The 22,618-nt window shown below is 45.6% G+C and overlaps 1 protein-coding gene across 1 annotated transcript in view; it reads right to left on the minus strand.

Moving 5' to 3' along the window:
- Nucleotides 1–1,096: 1,096 nt before the first annotated feature.
- The window catches only part of PLEKHA3 (pleckstrin homology domain containing A3), a 60,284-nt gene continuing 38,762 nt past the window's right edge, over nt 1,097–22,618 (minus strand). The window contains exons 3-8 of the mRNA XM_068245430.1: nt 22,537–22,618; nt 10,916–11,052; nt 9,599–9,763; nt 7,221–7,264; nt 1,955–2,067; nt 1,097–1,375 (exon numbers count right to left, since the gene is read on the minus strand). The exon at nt 22,537–22,618 is cut by the window's right edge and continues 74 nt beyond it. Coding sequence (XP_068101531.1) covers nt 1,248–1,375; nt 1,955–2,067; nt 7,221–7,264; nt 9,599–9,763; nt 10,916–11,052; nt 22,537–22,618 — 669 coding nt within the window. The 3' untranslated portion in view covers nt 1,097–1,247. The remainder of the gene's footprint in view (nt 1,376–1,954; nt 2,068–7,220; nt 7,265–9,598; nt 9,764–10,915; nt 11,053–22,536) is intronic.

Here is a 22,618-nt window from a genome sequence, read left to right on the forward strand (position 1 = left end):
GCAGCCACTAGGACGCGCTCTATAGGCAGTTGCAGTGTTAGGGAGACTTGCCCAAGGTCTCCTACTGAATAGGTGCTGGCTTACTGAACAGGCAGAGCCGAGATTCAAACCCAGGTCGCCTGTGTCAAAGGCAGAGCCCTTGAAGTGAACCTCCAGACTAAAAATCTACTCAGCAGCACTGAAAAGGCTTGGTGTTCCTTTAACAGTTTCATAGCTTCAGAACTTTGTTTTTCTTACATAAGCCTGATTTTTAGCTGCACAAAAGCTAAGCTCCGTCCCATCAAGGAAAACTGCCCGGGCATTTTTCCTCTGATACTGTGCAAAGCATGATGGGATTTCCTATGTTGTTATTCACGTTGCCTAGAAACTGGGAGGGGTGATCAGCACACAGGACAGTTGGAACTGTGTCTCATGCTCCCTGTCGCCTCCTTTCAACCAAAAAGATGTCTGCCCTCATGAAATCATACATTTGCTTGTTCTTTTAAAACAGGGTGGGTAAGAGATTATATTACCTATTTATTTTTATAAACATAACAAATGTAACTTAATGACAGTATGTTTGTTTAGACTGAAGTTCCTCTTTAACCATTACACTATCCAGCCTCTACCTACGATGGCTAACCCTAAGACCTCCCTCTACCTATGCCTAACATGTAATCCCCCCTCTCGCCTAACCATTAACCCCCTTCCTAACCTTAACCTACCCCTGCTGCAATGCCGCTCCACGTCCACGCCGCAATTTTCATACCTGCATGCCTTGGCGCCCGCTCCCTTTAACGCAAATCACACTTTTATAATGCAGCCGTGCACCCAAACTTCTCTTCTTTGCAGAAAATCACAGCTTTTATAATGTCTGCCTATGGTAGCGCCCTTTTTTTCGGTAAGGGCTCCTGCACCCTTTTTTCCTGATTTGGTAAAAAGAACCCTTCATTCTACATACTGAGTGTTGACTGCCTGGTGGAATTATCCTTTAAATTGTCAGCCTTTAGCAAACCTGTTTAAAATAAAAATTGATGATTGATGGAGAATACACATTCACACTTCAGAGGTTAGTAGGAAAATACTCTTACTGTACAAAGATAAAACTCACTTCAAATATACTCATCAGACATTATTATATAAAGTGCAGAGAGGTCCACCTAAAAAGGTCCAACAAAAGTTTCCATGTCACAAGAGTCCGACACGAGCAGCCTTTGCATAGCAGGATGTATACAATTGATAGGAATACCTAAGTGTTCTCCTGGGGTTCAGGAGGAGATGGATGATGGGGAATCCTCTGTATCAGAAGGCTGCTTTGATCTAATTCTGTGATCTGCCAGGTTGCTTGGAGAAGACAAGTCACCATTCATTCCGGCTTTTGGGTAGTGCATGGACCCTTGGAAAATGGGCACATCAGGGTTAAAAAACAAAAACAAAACACATGGCCAAAAGCGTTTTCATGTATACCTGTTTTTACAAAAAATAAAATATACATACATCATACTGTGCTTCATAGCTTTTACTAGGAACCAGTACTAAGATACACTATTGGTGGTGTGCCAATTTTACCATTACTAACGCCAAAGGAGCAATGGTGGAGTGTAATCTCGGGGTTCAGGGGAACAGGAAGACAGGATGAAGATAGAGGGAAAGGGAACATGGACTGCAGAAGAGAGAATAATACAAAGCAAATGAGAGAAGAGGTAGAAGGAGATGAGGGGAAAAAAGATAAACCCTGAAAGAGACAGAAAGGAAGAGTAAAATAAAAATATAGCACTAAAGAGAGATGAAGAACTGAGTGAAAAGGGAAATGGAAGACAGGAAAAACATGGCAAGAGAAAAGAGAGCAAGGGAATACAAGAGAGACAGAGAGCGGGAGCAGCTGCAGAGTGACAGCAGAACAAGTGAAAAGAGAAGAGAAGAGAAGAGGAAGACAGAGACAGGGAAACGAGGCAGAGGGTGCTGCTGAGCTTACTGTCTGGCTCTTCCAGAGGCCCATCACTGACGGCTTCCGTATCGGAGTAAGCACTTCGCCTCCTATGAGAAGCTCTGTGAATTGCTATATGTTCCTTTAGAGAATAGCTGTTCCTAAAAAACAAAAACATAGCATCACATGAATTTGCATACAGCCTAAATGCAGGTACACACTTTCACGAACTGTTACCCAAAGTGATTATTATTGTTTTATAAAGCGTCAACATATTTTGTGGCACTGTACAACGTAAGAAAAACAAACACGGGCACATAATAATACAGACAAGAGGATACACCAAATATGGATACCAATACCCTATACAGAATTGGCAATTACTGTGACAAATGTAACATGATGAATCAAACATGAAAAATCTGTGCATGGTTTGTGTGTGTCTATATACAGCAATGTGAATTCACTATAAATCTCTTTAGTTAGGGTAGCTGAAATGGGCATCAGGAGCGCAGTGGAGAGGCACATGGCTGGCAGGCGCGGAGCTAGGGGGGGTCGGGGTAGGACACGTGCCCCGGGGCGCCTGGTCCCCAAGGGCGCCCAGCTGAGCTGCGTGGTTTTTTTTGTTTTGTTTTTTTGGGACAGCGCTGCCACCCCCGCTCCACATCCGGCCCTGCTGTGCATCGGATGCTACATCGCGCCCGCTTATCCCAACTGCGATGCCACCCCACTCTCTACATCTCTCCGACTCTGTCGGCATTACAACCCCTGTGACAGTCAGGGGGAAGGGGCGGTGTGCGTAAACTTCCGTCGGGGCTCTCTAGGTAGAGTGTAGCCGCTCAAGCATGAGCTTTATCTTCGGAGAGGTGTGACAGGGAGCAGGCTTCAGCTGTTTCGCGCTGCTGCAGCTCCAGCTGGAGAGAGAGTGTGGGATGTCCCCCCACCTCAATAGGAAACTTCAAAGGCTGTCTGCGCTGGTAAAGTATTTTTTTTTCTTCTTTGGGCTGTTGGATTGTCCGGAGGTTAGAGAGGGGGGAGGGGGCATTGTACAATGTGTGTACATTTTGGTGTGTGCCAGAGTATGTGTGTGTGTGTGTGTGCAGTGTGTGTACAGTGTGTGCCAGAGTGTGTTTTGTGTCCCCACAGTGTGTGCCAGAGCGTGTTTTGTGTCCCCACAGTGTGTGCCAGAGTGTGTTTTGTGTCCCCACAGTGTGTGCCAGAGTGTGTGTGTCCACAGTGTGTGGGTGTACCAAAGTGTTTGTGTGTGTGTGTGTGTGTGTGTGTGTGTGTATACTGTGTGCGTGTACCCACAGTGTGAGCGTGCGTGTCTTTGTGTCCACAATTTGTGTGCCAGAGCTTGTGTACCTACAGTGTGTCTCAAAGTGTGTGTGTGTGTGTGTGTGTGTGTGTGTGTGTGTGTGTGTGTGTGTGTGTGTGTGTGTGTGTGTGTGTGTGTGTGTGTGTGTGTGTGTGTGTGTGTGTGTGTGTGTATTTGTGTCAGAGTATGTATGTGTGTGTGTGTTTAGTTTTTTTTAAAAGGCATGCTTCCTGGGGAAAGGAAGGGGGTTGTTGTGGGTTGAGGAGGTATTGTCCAGGCCATTGGCTGCTTAGGAGAAGCACCCCTGGGGAAAAGAAAGGGTAGTCGGGTGCCGCAGCCGCTGCTCTGGTCTGGACCAGACCAGAGTAGCGGCAAATCCATTGCGCGCTGCGACGAGACGGAGGTAAGTTCCGCCCGCCGCTGCCAGCCACCCGGACGTTACTTCTGGAGGGGACAGCGAGGGAGGGAGAGCCCCCTAAGTTGAGGGAAGGGGGGAGATGGCCCCCCTTCCTCACCACTGCTCACAGCTCCCTCCACTGCGCTGGTCCCCTCCTGCTGGGGGGCACACCTGACTACCTATTCTGGGGACATATACCCCCTGGCTACATATACCCCTGGCTACATATATACTGGGCACATATACCCCCTGACTACATATACTGGGCACATATACCCCTGGCTACATATACTGGGCACATATACCCCTGGCTACCTGTTCTGTGGACATCTCTACCCCTGGCTACCTGTTCTGGGGACATCGATACCGCTGGCCACCTATTCTGGGGACATCTATACTGCTGGCCACCTATTCTGGGGACACCTATAGACCTGGGGCTACCTATTTTTGGGGAACCACTGCTGTCAGATTGAGTGTATTTTGGGGAACTGCTGCCAGGTGAGAGGTGTCTACCATATTAAGAGGGCATCTGCCTATTTATGTGAAATGCTGTCTATTTATGTGCCTCATGACTGCTGAATTTGTCTTGTTGGGGGCCTCATGGTTACTGAATTTGTCTTGTTGGGGGCCTCATGATTTGTTGGGGGTTCTCAAGATCGCTGAATTTGTCTTGTTGGGGGCCTCATGATTGCTGAGTTGGTCATGTTGGAGGCCTCATGATTGCTGAATTTGTCTTGATGGGGGGGGGGGGGGGGGGGCTCATGATTGCTGAATTTGTCTTGGAACATGCTGGAAGGTACATACTCAGGGAGGGTGGGTGAGCGTGAGCCTGCTAACTTCCTGTACATTTGGCTCCACCCATAACCACACCCACAATTAATATGTGGTCACGCCCCTTTTTGGCGCAGCGCACCCATCACCTTAGGGGGCGCATTAATAGTCTTTGTCCCCGGGCGCTGAAAGCCCTAGCTACGCCTCTGATGGCTGGCCACCTTTGTGGAGGTTGCCACTGCTGGCCGAAGGGACTCAGAAGGATGGCACAGGAAGACTCCAGGGGGCTGCAAGAAGCCCCAAGTAAATTAAATTGATTTTTCTTTTTCCACTTTAGATGTCCTTTAAAGATGGGCAATTACCTGCAATGATTTGTGCTAAAGTCAATGGACTTTTTGCGGATATTTGAATGATTATTTAAACAATTTTTCTATTTTTGTGTTCCGCAATTATGAAAGATGGACCAAGGAATGATCGTTCGATGCCGCAGATTACCCAATCTATCTTTACATGAGTACTTAGCTTTAGATTAGACCTGAGACCTATCCACACTTGTGTGTTGCATTGCAGATTTCAGCAATGTAACACATACTGCGATCTGCAAGGACATCATGAAGTAGATAGAAAGCACTTTCTGATGTCTCCACTCAAGCGCTGCACTTTGGTGCATTTTAGGAATTCACTGAAGGATGTATTTAGAAAAAATGCACATAATTAAAGTCAATGGATGCGTTCCAAAAAACACAATTCTCTCCCACAATGCATAATCTTTTCTTAAGACAGCCTCAGCTCACTAAGCTTAAAGAGACTCTGTAACAATTTTTTCAGCCTTAGTTCTTCTATCCTATGAGTTCCTATGCCTGTTCTAATGTGCTGGGTCTTACTTCAGCTCTTCCTAATTACACTGTCTCTGTAATAAATCAATGTATCTTTCCTCTGTCCTGTTTGTCGGGCTAAGGCTTTGATTGTGTGGAATGTGCAGGGCTGCTTGTGATTGGTAGAAGCGATACACACCCTCTGCAGGCCCCCTGCATACTCACACACTATGCTTAGCTGAGCCTATTAGAAGCTGGTTAGTTTGTTTGTAAACATTGCCTAAAACTGTTAATTACAAGCCAGGATTGCAGCAGAGAGTGGCAGAAACAGCACAGAGGGGCACAGGAGAAAATAAGGAATAGAAGGGTATGCTTTTTAGTGTAAGAATATTAGAGTACAGATTCTCTTTAACTCCTGTCTTTAATAACTCTTCTGAGCTGTTTTACAGTTATCACAATTATATCACCATGGTGATAACTGTAAAACAGCTCAGAAGAGTTATTAAAGACAGGAGTTAAGCTTAGTGAATTGAGGCCATTGTGTTAAAAACAGATCTAAAAAAACACTTCCAAAAATGCATATAAACTTTTTTTACATGCATTTTTCTTCCTGCACTTCTGGCAGTGTTTTGTTTTTTTTTCAATGCACAATTGTGTATAGGCCCTAAAGCCTGTTAAAGAGAGTCTGAAGCGAGAATAAATGTCGCTTCAGAGCTCATAGATAGCAGGGGCATGTGTGTCCCTGCTAAAACGCCGTTATCCCGCGGCTTAACGGGGGTCCCTTCACCCCCAAATCCCCTCCGTACAGCCGGGGGCAGGGCTAACTGCTGCAGCCCTGCCCCACGCGCGTCTGTCAGCGCGTATCTCCGCCTCTCCCCCGCCCCTCTCAGTCTTCCTTCACTGAGAGGGGCGGGGGAGAGGCGCGATGCGCCGCTGATAGACGCGACTGGAGGCAGGGCTGCAGCCGTTAGCCCTGCCTCCAGGAAGAAATAAATCACGACCAAGTTTGCGACCAAGGTATGCGGGGGTGGGTTTGGGGGTGAAGGGACCCCCGTTTAGCCGCGCAATAGCGGCGTTTTAGCAGGGGCACACATGCCCCTGCTAACTATGAGCTCTGAAGCGAGATTTATTCTCGCTTCAGAGTCTCTTTAAGGACAAGCGGTGAAGTGGTCTTGACAGACTGCCATTAGGACTACAATATTATGTGCTCTTAGGCCTAGAACCCACTAGCAGCGATTTTCTAAATGCCAGTAATTTGAAAGTTCTTGTTAATGTAATGCTATGGGGGATATTTTAAAAAACACATCCCTCAAGTGGGAATCACACATAGCATTACATTAGCAAAAGCTTTTTTAATCGCAAGCGCTTAGAAAAGCGCTGCTAGTGGGTTCCAGGCCTTAGTCAGCTGTGATATTTGGCCACGCCCACCCAAGGATGGCCATAAAGATAAAATGGGTGGCAACACAGCTCAATCGACAACCAGCATGAATTTTTAGATGTGTGCTGTCACAACAGCCTCTCTGGGTGTAAGGAGCACTCCAGCGAAAAAAGTAATAACTTTTAAGTACTTTGCAAATTGAAAAAGTACCAAAAAGTAGGTGAAAAGGTAGTATCAAAATTATTTTGAATATTTTCTTGCTGTTTTGTGGTTTAAAATGCATTTTATTAACAAGGTGTGAAAAGGTCATCAAGGAGAAAACTAAGAAGAAAAAGTTAATTGCATATGGGCCCTTGTACAATATTTTGAATTTGGCAAATAAAATGTATTCTGATTAAAAGACTGGGATTAAGAAGGTAAACTTGTATGGAAAGCTGTTCTTCTTGATCTTTGATGTGTTTATCTTCAGCTACATACACACGCATTAGTACTGTCACCCTTAAGGATTGGGACTTGACCCCACAAGCAACAGTTCAGGGCTGAATGCTGTACTGACTGGAGCGGAGGGACGAAGCAGCGCACGAGTGGGAGGGGTAAAAAGGAAGAACAATAGACCACATACATTTTATACTCACCTATCTGAAGTGTAAGTACCCGGATGACTCAGGGATCGCTTCATCTACAAAAGAAGAAAGCACATTCAGAGATTTTCAACTGTGGATGTACAAGAATAAATCAAAAGGCAGAGCTAAATGGTGCCATCTAGGTAATTTCAGTATGTTGTATAGTGTAAAAGTAACCATACGCTTATTGATTTTTTCCATTGCTATTTCGCTAATCCATCGAATGCTACAAATCGATGGCCCAACCTCGTACAGGATTAATGATACTGATTGGCGACAGGTCAAGAGTGGCGGCAGACCATCGCCCATTTGTTGTACTGCATCGAACAGTGTAAGGCTGAGGTTCGACAAATTTTTCATACTGAAATCTATTAAAAATCTATGTTCAGCATGAATAGGGATTCAATCAGACAGATGCCTCTATGATCAGATTATTGTGGGCAGGCACTTGCCGGCACCGATTTTCATTTGATTAACTTATAATAATTGAATCGGATAGTCGATCGACCTACAAAGTTGCCTGATGTATGGCCACTTTTAGGAATGATTTTATATCTGCAAATGTGGGTCGTTTACCCTGAGGTTTGTTTTATAGCTTCTCTAAATAAATTTGAAATCTCAAAAAAATACTGGCAAGACATATAGCTAGCCATAAGTATGAATGACACTGCTAAGTGGCATCAGACATTCAGCGACAAAGGGCACAGGAACTGATTTGATAGTACGAAGCACTACATATACCACTGAACTATTGTGCAGTGCCTTACAAACATAGGAAACAGCAGTAATATTAGCAAATATACAGCAAAGTAAGAGGCATGATAAAAATCACATAGACCAGAAGCCATACAATTGCAGCTCAATAGTGGCAAATCTAAGGAGCTGTAGGCCCCAGTGCACGTTTTATACTGGGCCCTTTCAGTACTCTAAGGCTGCTTTCACAGTGGAACGTTACAGGCACACGTTAGAGCAGCCTGTAACGCAGCCCAACTCACAGTAATGAAAAATCAATGGGCTGTTCACAGTGCCCACGTTGCGTTACAGTGTAACGCTGAACGTCAAATGAAAGTATTGCATGTAGTACGTTATACCACATTAGACTGTTTGCACATGCTCAGTAATGTTGGAGGAGGAGGTCTCCCCTCCTCCTCGGCGGCCAGCCACATGGCTAATTAATATTCACTGCACTGTGTGACGTGCAGTGTTTACTTCCTGGAGCGGCCGCTCTGTGCAGCGATTGGCTGGCGGGACCACGTGATGCGGATCACGTGGTCTCCGCATCGCATAGCACAAAAAAGGCGCACCAAGAGCTGCATAACGCAGCTCTAGGTAGCGTCTTCCTCCAATACCACCAGGCGTTGCGTTAGGGGCACGTTGTGCGACCTATAACGTCCTCTAAAACGCAACGTCCTGGTGGGAATGAGGCCTAACAATTGATATGGATACCAAAATCAGCCAAGGACAGCCACAGTGTCAGAAAGGTGCAACCAAGCAATAGGAACATTTAAACGGTTTTCATTATTCAAAGCAGGGCTGTGGAGTTGGAGTCGAGGAGTCAGAGAAATTTTGGGTGCCTGGAGTCGGAGGTTTCAATAAACTGAGGAGTTGGAGTCGGATGATTTTTGAACCAAACCCATAGGCTTCATAAAAATTAGACTAAGGAGTCGGAGTAATTTTGGTACCTGGAATCAGATTTGCAGTGGTTTCATAAACTGAGGAGTCGGAGTCAGATGTTTGTTGTACCAACTCCACAACCCTGATTCAAAGCACATTAAGGCCTAGTGCACACCAGAGCGGTTCGGCTGCGGTTTGCGATCCGCTTGCGGGTGAGGATCCGATTGGGTAATGTATTTCAATGGGCTGGTGCACACCAGAGCGGGAGGCGTTTTGCAGAAACGCATACTCCCGGGCTGCTGCAGATTTTGGATTGCGGAGGCGTTTCTGCCTCAATGTTAAGTATAGGAAAAACCCAAACCGCTCTGAAAAACGGCACTTCAGAGCGGTTTGCCAGGTGTTTTTTGTTACAGTAGCTGTTCAGTAACAGCTTTACTGTAACAATACATGAAATCTACTACACCAAAAACACTTCACAAAACCGCAAAATGCTAGCTGAAACGCTACAGAAAAAGAAGAAAAAGCGTTTCAAAATCTGCTAGCATTTTGCGGATCTGCTAGCGGTTTTTGGTGTGCACTAGGCCAAAGAGATGATTATTACAGTATCAGCATAACACCAATCAAGAGCTAACACACAGAAATTGTAGGCGGGCCCCTCTGGTCCAGGGTCCTCAGTGCAGTCGCTACCTCTACATCACCCTATTGCTGTGCTACTGCAGCTCAATTGCTGTCACTATGTGGCCCTATTGTGTGACTTGGCGTACATTACACGTTACCATTTGTACAGGAGAAGGAGACACGACAGACACCAGGGACTCGTGAGGTGGCAGCTGGTACATTTCTGGCTTGAATTTGGCATTGGCAATTTTGACACATTCTTCAAGTGTGGTGATAAATGTGTTGCAGGTTGCACTGAGCAGCGAGGAGGCTTCATTCATGTTCTGTATAAATGACAAAGCAGGCATGGTTACACATTAACTCAAAACCTGAGGAGCTAAAACCTATAAAGGAACGCAACTGTTCAGTCACTGTGTCAGGGCAACAAAGCCATTTTCTCAACTGTTTTCTGTATACCAGTACCTGCTAATGATATGTTTTTAGTAGAGATAAGCAGAGTTTTTCTCTAAAGGTAATATCTAGCCCACCTAAATACTACATCTAGCAATTTGGCTGTTTGATTGACTATTTTATTCAATTATTTTATCGAATTGAGAGAGAATCAAGTGTGTTCCAGTATGCCCAATCGATGAAAAGTGGCCACAATCGTCTGGTATCAACCAGCTTAGTCGATTGATCAGGATGGAAGATATCGTCCCTTCACACAGGAATCGGCTACTGTTCACATATCATTCGATCCACACAGAATCAATGTTTGAATTCAGAGCATGGAGACAAAACATTGGTCAGATCGATGAATGAAAGTGAATCGCTTGTAATGTGCGGGCCACTAGTTGAATGACTGTTGATCAACCACACAGAAGCTGATCGCCCCAAAAAGTTGTTTGCTTGGTCAATTCGCCTTCAGTCATTGGCCTCTACGCATGGGTGGCCATGCCTGGGAGCGTTCTGCGCCTGCACAGTACTACTGTGCAGGCGCAGAACGCTCCTAGTTATGGGAGTGTGACAGGGGTGCGCGCAGGCGGATTACCATCGAGGATATCTAGTGAATGGAGGGGCCAGAGACGACGGCGAGGGAGACCACGGACCTTATGGGGCTGGAGGAAGCACCAGATAAGTATAAATAAAAGCATTAGGGCCATCTCAGGTTCCCTTTAAGCTCCTATGGAAAACAGATCAGTCCTTGCTGTGTATAAGCACTACATCGAAACATTAAGCAGGGATGCAGAGGAAATTTTTGGCCATTGATCTGAACAATAATTTTCCAATTCATAATCCTGTTGAGAGATCTGCTCAGCTAATAAAACCGCAACAAATGGCATTCTGTAATGTTTTTTGTATTACCTACTGCATCCAATGCAGTGTGCTATGGTGTGATGTCCAAAAACTGTTAAAGCAGCATAGAAACAGAACTACGGTAAAAAGGTAATGATTTATATAAAGATATAGGCAGACACAAGCAGCACAGCTCATACCTCAGCACTGGGAGACGGTCGGTTCTCATCGTGACTCGCAAACTCCTGGATGGTGTGTACCTGCTGCATCAGCAAGTCACAGTACAGCCGCAGCTCTGACATTTTGGTTTTCAGAGATTCATTGGTTTCACTGTTTTCTGAAAAGATCATAAAAACTAAAGTTTTACTGCTTGAAGTGATAAGATTAATGGCATAACTGATTACACTTATCAATAAAGCAACCTCTACTAGTTTTACTAGTCTCTGCCTTTCGGTGTATACATTATTGTTTGGTGTAGCTTATAAGTAAGGGCTGGTTCACATAGACACTTACACGACATTTACCGCTAGCCGCGGCGCTCATCAATAAGCGCCAAATGAATGGGCAGCACCGGTACCGTCATCTGCACAAACACAGCATTTTGATACCTATTTTTTTCAGCCATGTGAGGCGACCCTAAGGAGGTCTTTTCAGAGCAGGGTTTAGGTAACAGGCAATTCTTCTGATACCTGAATTAGGGGTCCTCCATAATAACAAATCATTTCCCAATCCATCTGCCTAGCCTAAGCTTAAAGGTCAACTAGCAAACTTAACTAAAACGGTAAATGCCACATATATTTCCAGTAATTACTTGCAAAATAGCAAAAAATAGCTTAATTTCAACTTTTCACTTTTTATGTTAAGAAAACATGACATTTACAGAAAACAGTTTTTCGCTGTGGGCATTACTATGGAGGAGTGTGTCCAACACATCCAGCATACAGAAACAGTCTTCACTGGCTGTAATCCTGTGAGTGAAATTTCTTCAGAATGATAGAAAGCAAAAATATAGCATCAAATAGTATGTGAATAACTCATCAACTGTTCCTGTGTCTCTCTCCCTTAAAAGGACTTACGATGCGAGATATGAAAACAAAGTTAGGTACCTCTTTAACACTGCAGTTGTCCTGGTAGAGAGCCCGCACCCTCAGTTTCACTTTACATAGCCTTATTATGCTGTGCCAGGCTCCGGAGGGAGGCTGGGAGCGATGAAAATCACCCATTATTTAAACTTGCAACAAAGTTACTGAGTCTAGATGCAATTCAACCTAGAATCCAATCTTAACTGCCCCCCCCCCCCCCCCCCTCTCATTTATAATTTCAAATCTCCAGATGTTGCATTTACCCTTTAGGCTCATACACACATCAGACCATAGTCTTTGGAAAATGAAAGATCAGACCAATGTTACCCCCTTCTATGTAGTATGAGAGCCGTACCTACACAGTCTATTCTATGGAGCTGAACTTCCCATCAGACAGAAATCTTTGCAAGATGCTGGACACAAAGATGCTGTAGACATTCAAAAGATCAGTATCTGCAAAAGATCAGTTCCTGCAAAAGATCCGTTCCTGCAAAATGCATTCATAGTCTATGATATCTGCAGATCATCATACACACCTTGTTTAACAGACATTCATCTGCAGATCAGATCCACCAGGATGGATTTTCAGATCTGCAGATGATTGTCTGATCTGCAGATGAATGTCAGTTAAACAAGGTGTGTATGGTGATCTGCAGATCTCATAGAATATGAATGCAATTTGCAGGAACGGATCTTTGGCAAGAACAGATCTTTTGCAGATACTGATCTTGTGTGTCTGTACAGCATCTGTGTGGCAGCATCTTGCAAAGATTTTTTTCTGATGGGGAGTTCAGCTCCATAGAAAAGACTGTGAAGGTATGGCTCTCATACTACATGGAAGGGGGTAAAACTGGTCCGTGATCTTTCATTTTCAAAAGACTATGGTCTGATGTGTGTATGTGGCCTTAGGCTACATACACACTTGAGATAAATGTCTTTGGAAAAGGCAAGATCACAGACCAATTTTACCCCATTCCATGTAGTATGAGAGCCATACGCCGGGCGGATCGCTGGTAACCAGTCTTATCACCCGAACGATAGTCTGTACACACGTCGGTTTAGACGCGAAAACGTCCGAACGACGGAACGTTCAAACGACGGGTCGTTCGCTAAAATCCGACGTGTGTATGGGCCTTTACTCTACACAGTCTATTCTATTGAGCTGAACTCCCCATCAGATAAAAATATTTGCAAGATGCTGCACACATTCAACAGATCAGTATCTGCAAAAGATCAGCTCCTGCAAAAGATCCGTTCCTGCAAAATACATTCATAGTCTATGATATCTGCAGATCCTCATACACACCTTGTTTGACAGACATTCATCTGCATATCTGACAATCATCTGCAGATCTGAAGATCCATCCTGGTGGATCTGATCTGCAGATGAAGGTCTGTTAACACAAGGTGTGTATGAGGATCTGCAGATATCATAGACTATGAATGCATTTTGCAAGAACAGATCTTTTTCAGGAACTGATCTTTTGCAGATACTGATCTGTTGCATGTGTACAGCATCTTTGTGTCCAGCATCTTGCAAAGATTTTTATCTGATGCGGAGTTCAACTCAATAGAATAGACTGTGTAGAGTATGGCTCTCATACTACATGGAATGGGGTAAAATTGGTCTGTGATCTTGCCTTTTCCAAAGACTTTTATCTCAAGTGTGTATGTAGCCTTAGACTGCCAGCTTTTTTTTTTTTTGGGGGGGGGGGGGGGGGGGTGATGCATGCTAGTGCCATCTATGTTTGAATTGTGTTTGTTGAATGTCTTGCCAAAATCTACATGTACTATAGTCCACATTAGTCAGTAGGGATTGTCATTGAGATGCAAATAAATTTGAGATGATTGAAAATACTGCTAATTTTTATTGTATAGATGTATGCAAATTATTATGAAAGTCTAAAATGTAAATAAACTAATCAAGACTTTCAGAGAAATCATGTGATTGGTCCACTTTTAACCACTTAAGCCCAACTGGACGAGATTTCTCGTCCAGTTGGGCTGCGCGCACTCCCGCGGGTCGCGCGCGCGCTCCCGCGGGCCCCCCCGTGTGCGCCCCCGCTGCTGGCCGCTAGCCCACCGATCAGTGAAGGGGATTATAAATCCCTTTCGCTGATCAGACCCCGACGGGGAAAAGCCGACAGCGTCTCTTCAGACGCTGCGGCTTTTCTGAGCTCTGGTCGCCTTTCTTCTGCCTGGGAGCGAGATCGATAGCTCCCAGGACTTTTTGATTCTGGCCATCTTGTGGCCAAATAGCAAATTACACCTAAAAAAAAAGTTTTAAAGATAAACATATAAATATATTAAAAAAAAAAACTGTTTACCTCCCACACCAAAAAATACCCACATACAAGTTTAAATTAAAAAAAAATAAAAAAAATTACAATAATAAAAAAAACAAAAAAAAAACAAATAGTTACCTAAGGGTCTGAACTGCATGTCAAAGGAGTATATCAATATGATTTAATAAATTATGGGCTGCTAAACAGTGATGGATGCAAAACGGAAAAAATGCACCTTTATTTCCAAATAAAATATTGTCGCCATACATTGTGATAGGGACATAATTTTAATGGTGAAATACCCGGGGCATATGGGCAAATACAATATGTGAGTTTTAATTATGGAGGCATGTATTATTTTAAAACTATAATGGCTGAAAACTGAGAAATAATGAATTTTTTCCATTTTTTTCTTATTCTTCCTGTTAAAATGCATTTACAGTAAAGTGGCTTGTCACGGACGGTTGCGGGGACGCAGGCGCGTCCTGGCACCGCCCGTGAAGTAAAGAACGATCGCACTCGATTCCTGCATCGATTGCGCTTCAGATCAATAGAACCAAGATTTGATAAGACAGATTCCCCAGCTGTTCCTAAGCTACAGTGACAGCCTGGGGGGAAGGTGTTAATTAGCTGGGACATATTCCCTGTGGAAGGCACAATTTCCCTTTTGGCTCTGGGAACCAGGTGACACCTAGATGTTAATTAGCCAGCAGAGAACTCACTCTGCCGTTTGGGGAAGACAGGATGAGCTCCCAGCAGGGGGCTATTCAAAAAATCTGCTCTGCTCAGACCGGCCGGAGCCATATTAGAAAGCATGGAGTTTAGTATTTTGAGCATGTTTAAGCAATACCGTTCAGGTGAGAAATGTGAAAGTTATATCATTCTGCTGGTCCGGATCTTGTGAGTGTTTTGATATTAAATTTGGGCCACTGTCCTAAACAGAACTCTGGGAATTCCACCGTTTTTTAACCAGGCATGCAAACATGCCCAAGTTTGATATCATATTAATCGGTAGGTTCTGGGGATCGAGAATATGTACTTATTATTTGTGGGCCGGCCGCGCAGGTCTGCTTAGGGAACATGTCAGGATTATGAGGTTGCTAAAGCCCCTGCCCACATGTGATTACCATAGTCCGGCCTGGGGGGCCGACTCTGGGAGCCCGCCTCTGAGCTCAGCCCCATTAAAAGTGAATGAGCTGCCTGGGAGGGAGATTTCCTCCCTTTACCATCTTCATGACAATCTGCTGCCAGCCAGAGGACATAGGGCTGGTGGCCATTTTGCTGACCCATCTGAACAAAGAACTCTAAGAACTTGAAACCGTTTTGCTTGAACTTGATTGGAAACCAGAACTCTGATTTTTCCCACAAACCGGACATCTTTCCAGGAACTAAGTATTTTTCTCCCTTCTTTTATTTTTCATACTGGCTATTACTGTTTCAATAATTGTTGATTTTAATAATTGTCTGTATATATTAATTATTTATATTGCGTGAATAAACGACTTTCCCCAAGTCATTCACTGTTTCGCTACCCTGCTTATCAGCACACACAGAAATGATCCCGGGTCTCTGAAGATACGCTACTGTTTGTTTGTTGTTGGCTAGACAGAATATCGTGTGTTTAACCGTTTTATTCGCAGGATTAGTCAGTCAGTTAGTGGGCCCCACGGTCCCATAGTAACCGCGGTGGTGGCAGTTTACTCTGAACCAGTGGGTGAAGTGGTAATCACCCGTGTCTCACAGGCTCCCTTCTGAGTTGTCTGCGGCTAATTCTTAACGGTTCCTGCGCATTGACTGCGACCAGAGTTCGCACGATCTGTGCGCTGGCACCGTTTAGAAGGCTAAGTGCGGTCAGCCACTGAGGGCTCTTGTGACAGTGTTAGGCAGCGGTTGGGATCTGTGTTGTGCTGAAAGTATCTGCGATAGCGCTAGCGCTATCGAGAAACGAACTAATTCGTTGGTGTAGCTGGAAGGCAATATATTTTTTATATATACAGAGAGACTGTGTAGCCAGTACCCCTTCCCCAAAGTTTTATTTTATTTGGCATGGAAATGTCCGGGAACTACCAGAACATGTGCCTAGCAGACCTGGAAAATCTTTGCGAAGAGAGGGGCATTGGCATCCTCCGCAAGACAAAACGGGACCTGATAGCAGACTTGTCCAGATGGGATGCCCAGCAACTGCGGGAGCCGGGAGTGTCCGCTGAGGTGGATACCAGCCCATCTGACAATCAAGGGGAACCAGAGGCTGAAGATCTTAGGCGTACAGAGGTTGAGCATCCTGCGGGCCCTGTTGCAACAGTTACGCCAGAGAATGTCAGTGTGGACCCCAACCCCAGAGTTTCTGAAAGTACTCGCCTGGAACCGGCCAGTACTGGACTGTCCATGGGTGCTGACCCGGTAATGCAGCAGGCATTACAAAAGCTGATGGAGACTGACCTGGACAAGTACCTGCAGTACATGCGTGAGGAGCGCCAATCTGCAGAACGCAAAGCTGCTGCTGCTGCTGCTGAACGCCACGCGGAGAGGGATGCCGCAGAGGCGCGGGAGAGACGACAGCATGAGCTCAACATGGCAAAGGTTCAACAGGCCAGCCGGAGTTCACCGCCCAGCCTCCCTGCCGAAGGAGCTGCAGCACCCGTAAGTGCAAAATTTAAATTTGCTAATATTGAAAAAGACACAGACATTGACTTGTTTTTGCGGTCTTTTGAAAAAGCATGCCGTCAGTATCGTCTGTCCCAAGACCAGTGGGCCAGACATCTGACACCTTTGCTGCGCTACAAAGCGCTTGATGCCTTCGCAGAATTGCCTGCGGAGAAGGATAATGATTATGCTGCTATCAAAGACGCTATCATTACTAAGTACCAGCTGACGCCAGAAGCCTATCGGAAAAAGTTCAGGGCCTGGCAGAAAAAGTCTTCTGATTCGTACCGAGATGTGGCCAGCAGCTTGCTCACCACACTACGGCAGTGGACTCTAGGCCTCACCAAAGGGTCTTATGGCGTCCTGGAGGACTTGATAGTCCTCGAACAATTTCTGAACATTTGCCCTGCTGATGTACGCCAGTTTGTGCTAGAACGCAGGCCGGCTTCAGCCACTGTCGCTGCAGACCTTGCTGAGACTTTTGCAACTACCCGGGTGGCTGATACACGCAGAACTGTCCCATCCAGCTGGAGAGGAGGTCAGCCCAATACCTCGGCAGACCCTCCTGCCCCTGTGAGCCGTCCGCCACAGAGGCCACCCAGCGCAGCTGCTGCACCCAGGCCCGCAGCGCCTGGAGAGGTCACCTGTCACTACTGCCGCCAGCCCGGACACATGAAATTCGACTGTCCGGAGCGGAGACAGACACCACCAGCACCTGGATCATCTGCATCACCTGCACCTCACCCACAGCAGAGGCAGCCCGCCAGCGAACCACAGCCTGGATCATCCGATTTTGTCCTGTTTGCCAGCGGAAAGGAAATCCGCGACCGAACCGACCAGCAGCAACTTGTTAGAGTGAACGGCAAAGTTGTCACCGGATTTCGAGACACCGGAGCTGACATCACGTTAGTTCACTCACATCTTGTGCCAAAGGAGAGCATCAGCTCCAGCCGATCCTTTGCCCTTACTGGAGTAGAGGGCACCCTTTTTCACATAGCCCACGCGACAGTGAAGCTGGATTGGGGAGTGGGAGGAACCCAAGAAAGGGTTGTTGGGGTTATGAAGGATCTCCCAGTCCCTGTGTTGCTTGGGACTGATTTGGGCAAGCTTGTGTCCTACTATGAACCTGCCACGACCGCCTTGTCGCTCACGGAAGGAGACGGACTCTCCACCCACCACCAGGTACTTTATACACTTGGGGGAGCACCAGGGGGAGGTGGGTTGAATGTGCCCAGTTCAAGGGTACCAGGTTCAATAGTGCCTGCTTCAAAGGCACCTGAGTTTGATGTACAGACTGTCTGTTGTGATGATGCTGTAACTGTACCTGAGTTTACTGTACAACCTGTCTGTAATGAAAAAATGTCTATACCTGTCAATATCATTACTGCATGCAATGATGATTTGAGTACTGTCCGTCTGTGCCATTCTGACAGTGTACCTGTGCTAGCAGTACCGCGCAGCTGCACTGCTCAGAACCTGAGCTCAGAACAGGTGGAGGGGGTTCCGGCCTCCTCCCCCCCCTCTGACCGCAGGGATGAGACCTTTCAGCCGCTGGCCTCGTGTGACATGAGCCAGTTGGCTGAAACTGACAGCGCCGTATTCTCAGCTGCACTACAAAGTGACCCAAGCCTGGAGGTGCTCAGGCAGCAAGCCGCTGAGCCCCTCGCAGACGGGGCCGCTTTCAAGGTGTACTGGGAAGGTGGGAGACTGTACAGTGAGTCTGTACAGCCCCCTACAGGTAGATCCCACGCGAATACCAAGTGGCTTGTGGTCCCGAGTGCGTTCAGGGGACATGTGCTGAAATCCGCACATGGTAATCCTCTGACAGGGCACTCGGGTGTCCGCAAGACACTCGCCGGTATACGGAACCAGTTTTATTGGCCCCGGATGAACAGGGATGTAGCAAACTACTGCAGGGCATGTGCCGTCTGTCAGGAGCTGGGAAGGTCCAGGGATTCCCTTAGGTCCACAGCCACTCAGCAGGGGAACCCTGCGTGGGCTGGCTGTTGACCTAACCAACCCACTGCCCGTTGTCAGCAGTCCCGGCAGGCACCACGTCCGACTGCAGTGGCGCAAACGCCCTGTCCAGAACGGTCCATGTTGGGTCAACCCTGAGGGTAGCAGACCGCGACCGGTCCAGGGGAACCGAGCCACAGACTCCAATAGGTTTTCCCGCCGTACCGGCAACTCGAGGCCCGTCAGCCAGGTTAGCGGCGCCGCCACACATCTTGCGGATGAGTGGCTGAGCCGCGGACAAGGGGGAGGGCTGTCACGGACGGTTGCGGGGACGCAGGCGCGTCCTGGCACCGCCCGTGAAGTAAAGAATGATCGCACTCGATTCCTGCATCGATTGCGCTTCAGATCAATAGAACCAAGATTTGATAAGACAGATTCCCCAGCTGTTCCTAAGCTACAGTGACAGCCTGGGGGGAAGGTGTTAATTAGCTGGGACATATTCCCTGTGGAAGGCACAATTTCCCTTTTGGCTCTGGGAACCAGGTGACACCTAGATGTTAATTAGCCAGCAGAGAACTCACTCTGCCGTTTGGGGAAGACAGGATGAGCTCCCAGCAGGGGGCTATTCAAAAAATCTGCTCTGCTCAGACCGGCCGGAGCCATATTAGAAAGCATGGAGTTTAGTATTTTGAGCATGTTTAAGCAATACCGTTCAGGTGAGAAATGTGAAAGTTATATCATTCTGCTGGTCCGGATCTTGTGAGTGTTTTGATATTAAATTTGGGCCACTGTCCTAAACAGAACTCTGGGAATTCCACCGTTTTTTAACCAGGCATGCAAACATGCCCAAGTTTGATATCATATTAATCGGTAGGTTCTGGGGATCGAGAATATGTACTTATTATTTGTGGGCCGGCCGCGCAGGTCTGCCTAGGGAACATGTCAGGATTATGAGGTTGCTAAAGCCACTGCCCACATGTGATTACCATAGTCCGGCCTGGGGGGCCGACTCTGGGAGCCCGCCTCTGAGCTCAGCCCCATTAAAAGTGAATGAGCTGCCTGGGAGGGAGATTTACTCCCTTTACCATCTTCATGACAATCTGCTGCCAGCCAGAGGACATAGGGCTGGTGGCCATTTTGCTGACCCATCTGAACAAAGAACTCTAAGAACTTGAAACCGTTTTGCTTGAACTTGATTGGAAACCAGAACTCTGATTTTTCCCACAAACCGGACATCTTTCCAGGAACTAAGTATTTTTCTCCCTTCTTTTATTTTTCATACTGGCTATTACTGTTTCAATAATTGTTGATTTTAATAATTGTCTGTATATATTAATTATTTATATTGCGTGAATAAACGACTTTCCCCAAGTCATTCACTGTTTCGCTACCCTGCTTATCAGCACACACAGAAATGATCCCGGGTCTCTGAAGATACGCTACTGTTTGTTTGTTGTTGGCTAGACAGAATATCGTGTGTTTAACCGTTTTATTCGCAGGATTAGTCAGTCAGTTAGTGGGCCCCACGGTCCCATAGTAACCGCGGTGGTGGCAGTTTACTCTGAACCAGTAGGTGACGTTGTAATTACCCGTGTCTCACAGGCTCCCTTCTGAGTTGTCTGCGGCTAATTCTTAACGGTTCCTGCGCATTGACTGCGACCAGAGTTCGCACGATCTGTGCGCTGGCACCGTTTAGAAGGCTAAGTGCGGTCAGCCACTGAGGGCTCTTGTGACATGGCTCTTAGCAAAATATACCACCCACAGAAAGCCTAATTGGTGGCGGAAAAAACAAGATATAGATCAATTAATTGTGATGAGTAGTGATAAAGTTATTGGCAAATGAATGGGGGGTGAAAGTTGCTCGGATGTAAAAAAATGTCAACCCCTTCGGGCTTAAGTGGTTAAGCTGCATAGCTTTGCAGCAACCTTTGCATAATTCTGCATCATTTGCAAATTTCATGTCAAGTAGAAAGTGGTCACGGAGCCAAAAAACACTTAACTAAACACCTTTAGATGTTTGTGGCACAGGAATACGGGGAAACAAAACACCTATAGACGTCAGCGGTAGGCAGAAATCGTTTTGTACTAAATGCCTTCAGGCGTCCGTGGAATATGAATGCAAAAACACCTATAGATGTCCGCGGAAGTCTAAGGGTTAACCCTATCCTCAGATACCTTCTTCTAACTGATAAAACTTACCCCTTAGGTAGCCTGACTCCCTGACCCATAGCCCAATTAACTTATTCTCGCTCAGTAACAATTTGGTTTGGAATACCTAACTTTGAACATGAATACCACCAATAAGAATTACTAAACCCTACAGCAAAGCAAACTGCAGCAATCAGCATTCTATAAATCCTTCCATATAGCTACGCAAGTGCACATGGCTATGAATGTTATAGGCTCAAAATTCTAATTTTCCATTTAAATGACCTCACATTGCATTAAAGTGGACCCAAATTAAAAAATACAAGATTTCAGAAATAAAATCTATTTTCTAAATTATAATAATAAATAGCAGCCTTTTTTCAGCTGCATAATGACAAATATAAAATATTTTACATTTATTGGAGGAACCCCTCCCTTCCTTTCATATTGCCAGGACAGAATCCGGAAAACTAGTGGAGTAGCAGGTGTCCAGCAAAGGAGGAATTGCTAATGGCTGCCACCTGTATAACCCTAGTTATGAAAAGAGAAGGGTGAAAAGCATGCACTGAAATGCTCATAGGCTTAAAGGAGTATTTATTTATCTTTGTATGTGTCAGAGTGGTGCAACTAAATATTTTGAATTAAAAAATGTTTGGTTTGGGTCCGCTTTGGGCCTACTTAGTCAACCATCCTCTCATTAGTAGGTACAGTGTAACCAGGTGGAATTTGCTAAAAGCAAATTTTGAACATGATCAGATCAAAATTTTTGACTGGTAGAGATAATCAATGAATCGCAATGTTTCAGACTTGATGCATATTTTGCTGCAATTTATATGAATCTAGGGACTATCCAACAACTGCATTTGATTTGTCCATTTTCAATGGAATGGCAATATCATTTGCATGGCAATACAATGCTTCATGCTGGATGCACACATAGCAGAAACGCTTGCGCTGTGGAAAACGCTGCGTTTTTTCTGCTAATGGAAGTCTATGGGCCACAGGAAAAAACGCATATAAAAACGCATATGCGTTTTCTATGGGTTTTTCAAACCTGTGTTTACAAAAATGCTGGTTTTGTTGCAAATTATGCAGGAAAGCTGCCAAAACGCACATAATGAAAGTCTATGGTGACGCAGATGCATTTCGTTTTAATGCGTTTTCCATGCGTTTTTCCCCCCCAATTTTTTTTTCTGTATTTCCGCATCATGTTCTTTTCCAAGTGATTTGCATAAATGGAAATATAAAAACACATGGATACACATACAAAACGCATATGTGTTTTGTATATGAGAACCGCAAACGCATTAAAACGCACCAAAACCGCACAAAAAAACTGCACACAACATTAACATAAAACTTGACATAAAAAGCACCCTTTCACGCTATGTCATATGTGAACCCAGCCTCAAACAGATAGGCTGTGTTTCCACTTGAGCAAAGAATGGACAATTTTGTCTGTTTTCCGCTCATCTCAGAACAGACAGTGAACGGATCCTATTTAATATATAGGAGCGGTTTACACTTGCCAGCCTGCAACACATCTGTTGCAGTGAGCGGACTCCGCTTCCGCACCATCTGCAATAATCGCGGACAGGCGGATGTGTTCTTCATATAGCCTATGGGGGTAACGTATCTGCCAGACCACAGCAGACCACTTGCTAACAGTATGTTGATTACACCATTACACCAGCCTATACTGATTACCTTTTTCTTTCCTGGTTCGGTTATCAGACAGACAGGCCTTGGAACTTCCCAGAGCTACGAGCCACCTCTGCCTCTCTGCTGC

Source organism: Hyperolius riggenbachi, chromosome 7 (assembly GCF_040937935.1).
Source record: "Hyperolius riggenbachi isolate aHypRig1 chromosome 7, aHypRig1.pri, whole genome shotgun sequence".
Lineage (NCBI taxonomy): Eukaryota > Metazoa > Chordata > Amphibia > Anura > Hyperoliidae > Hyperolius > Hyperolius riggenbachi.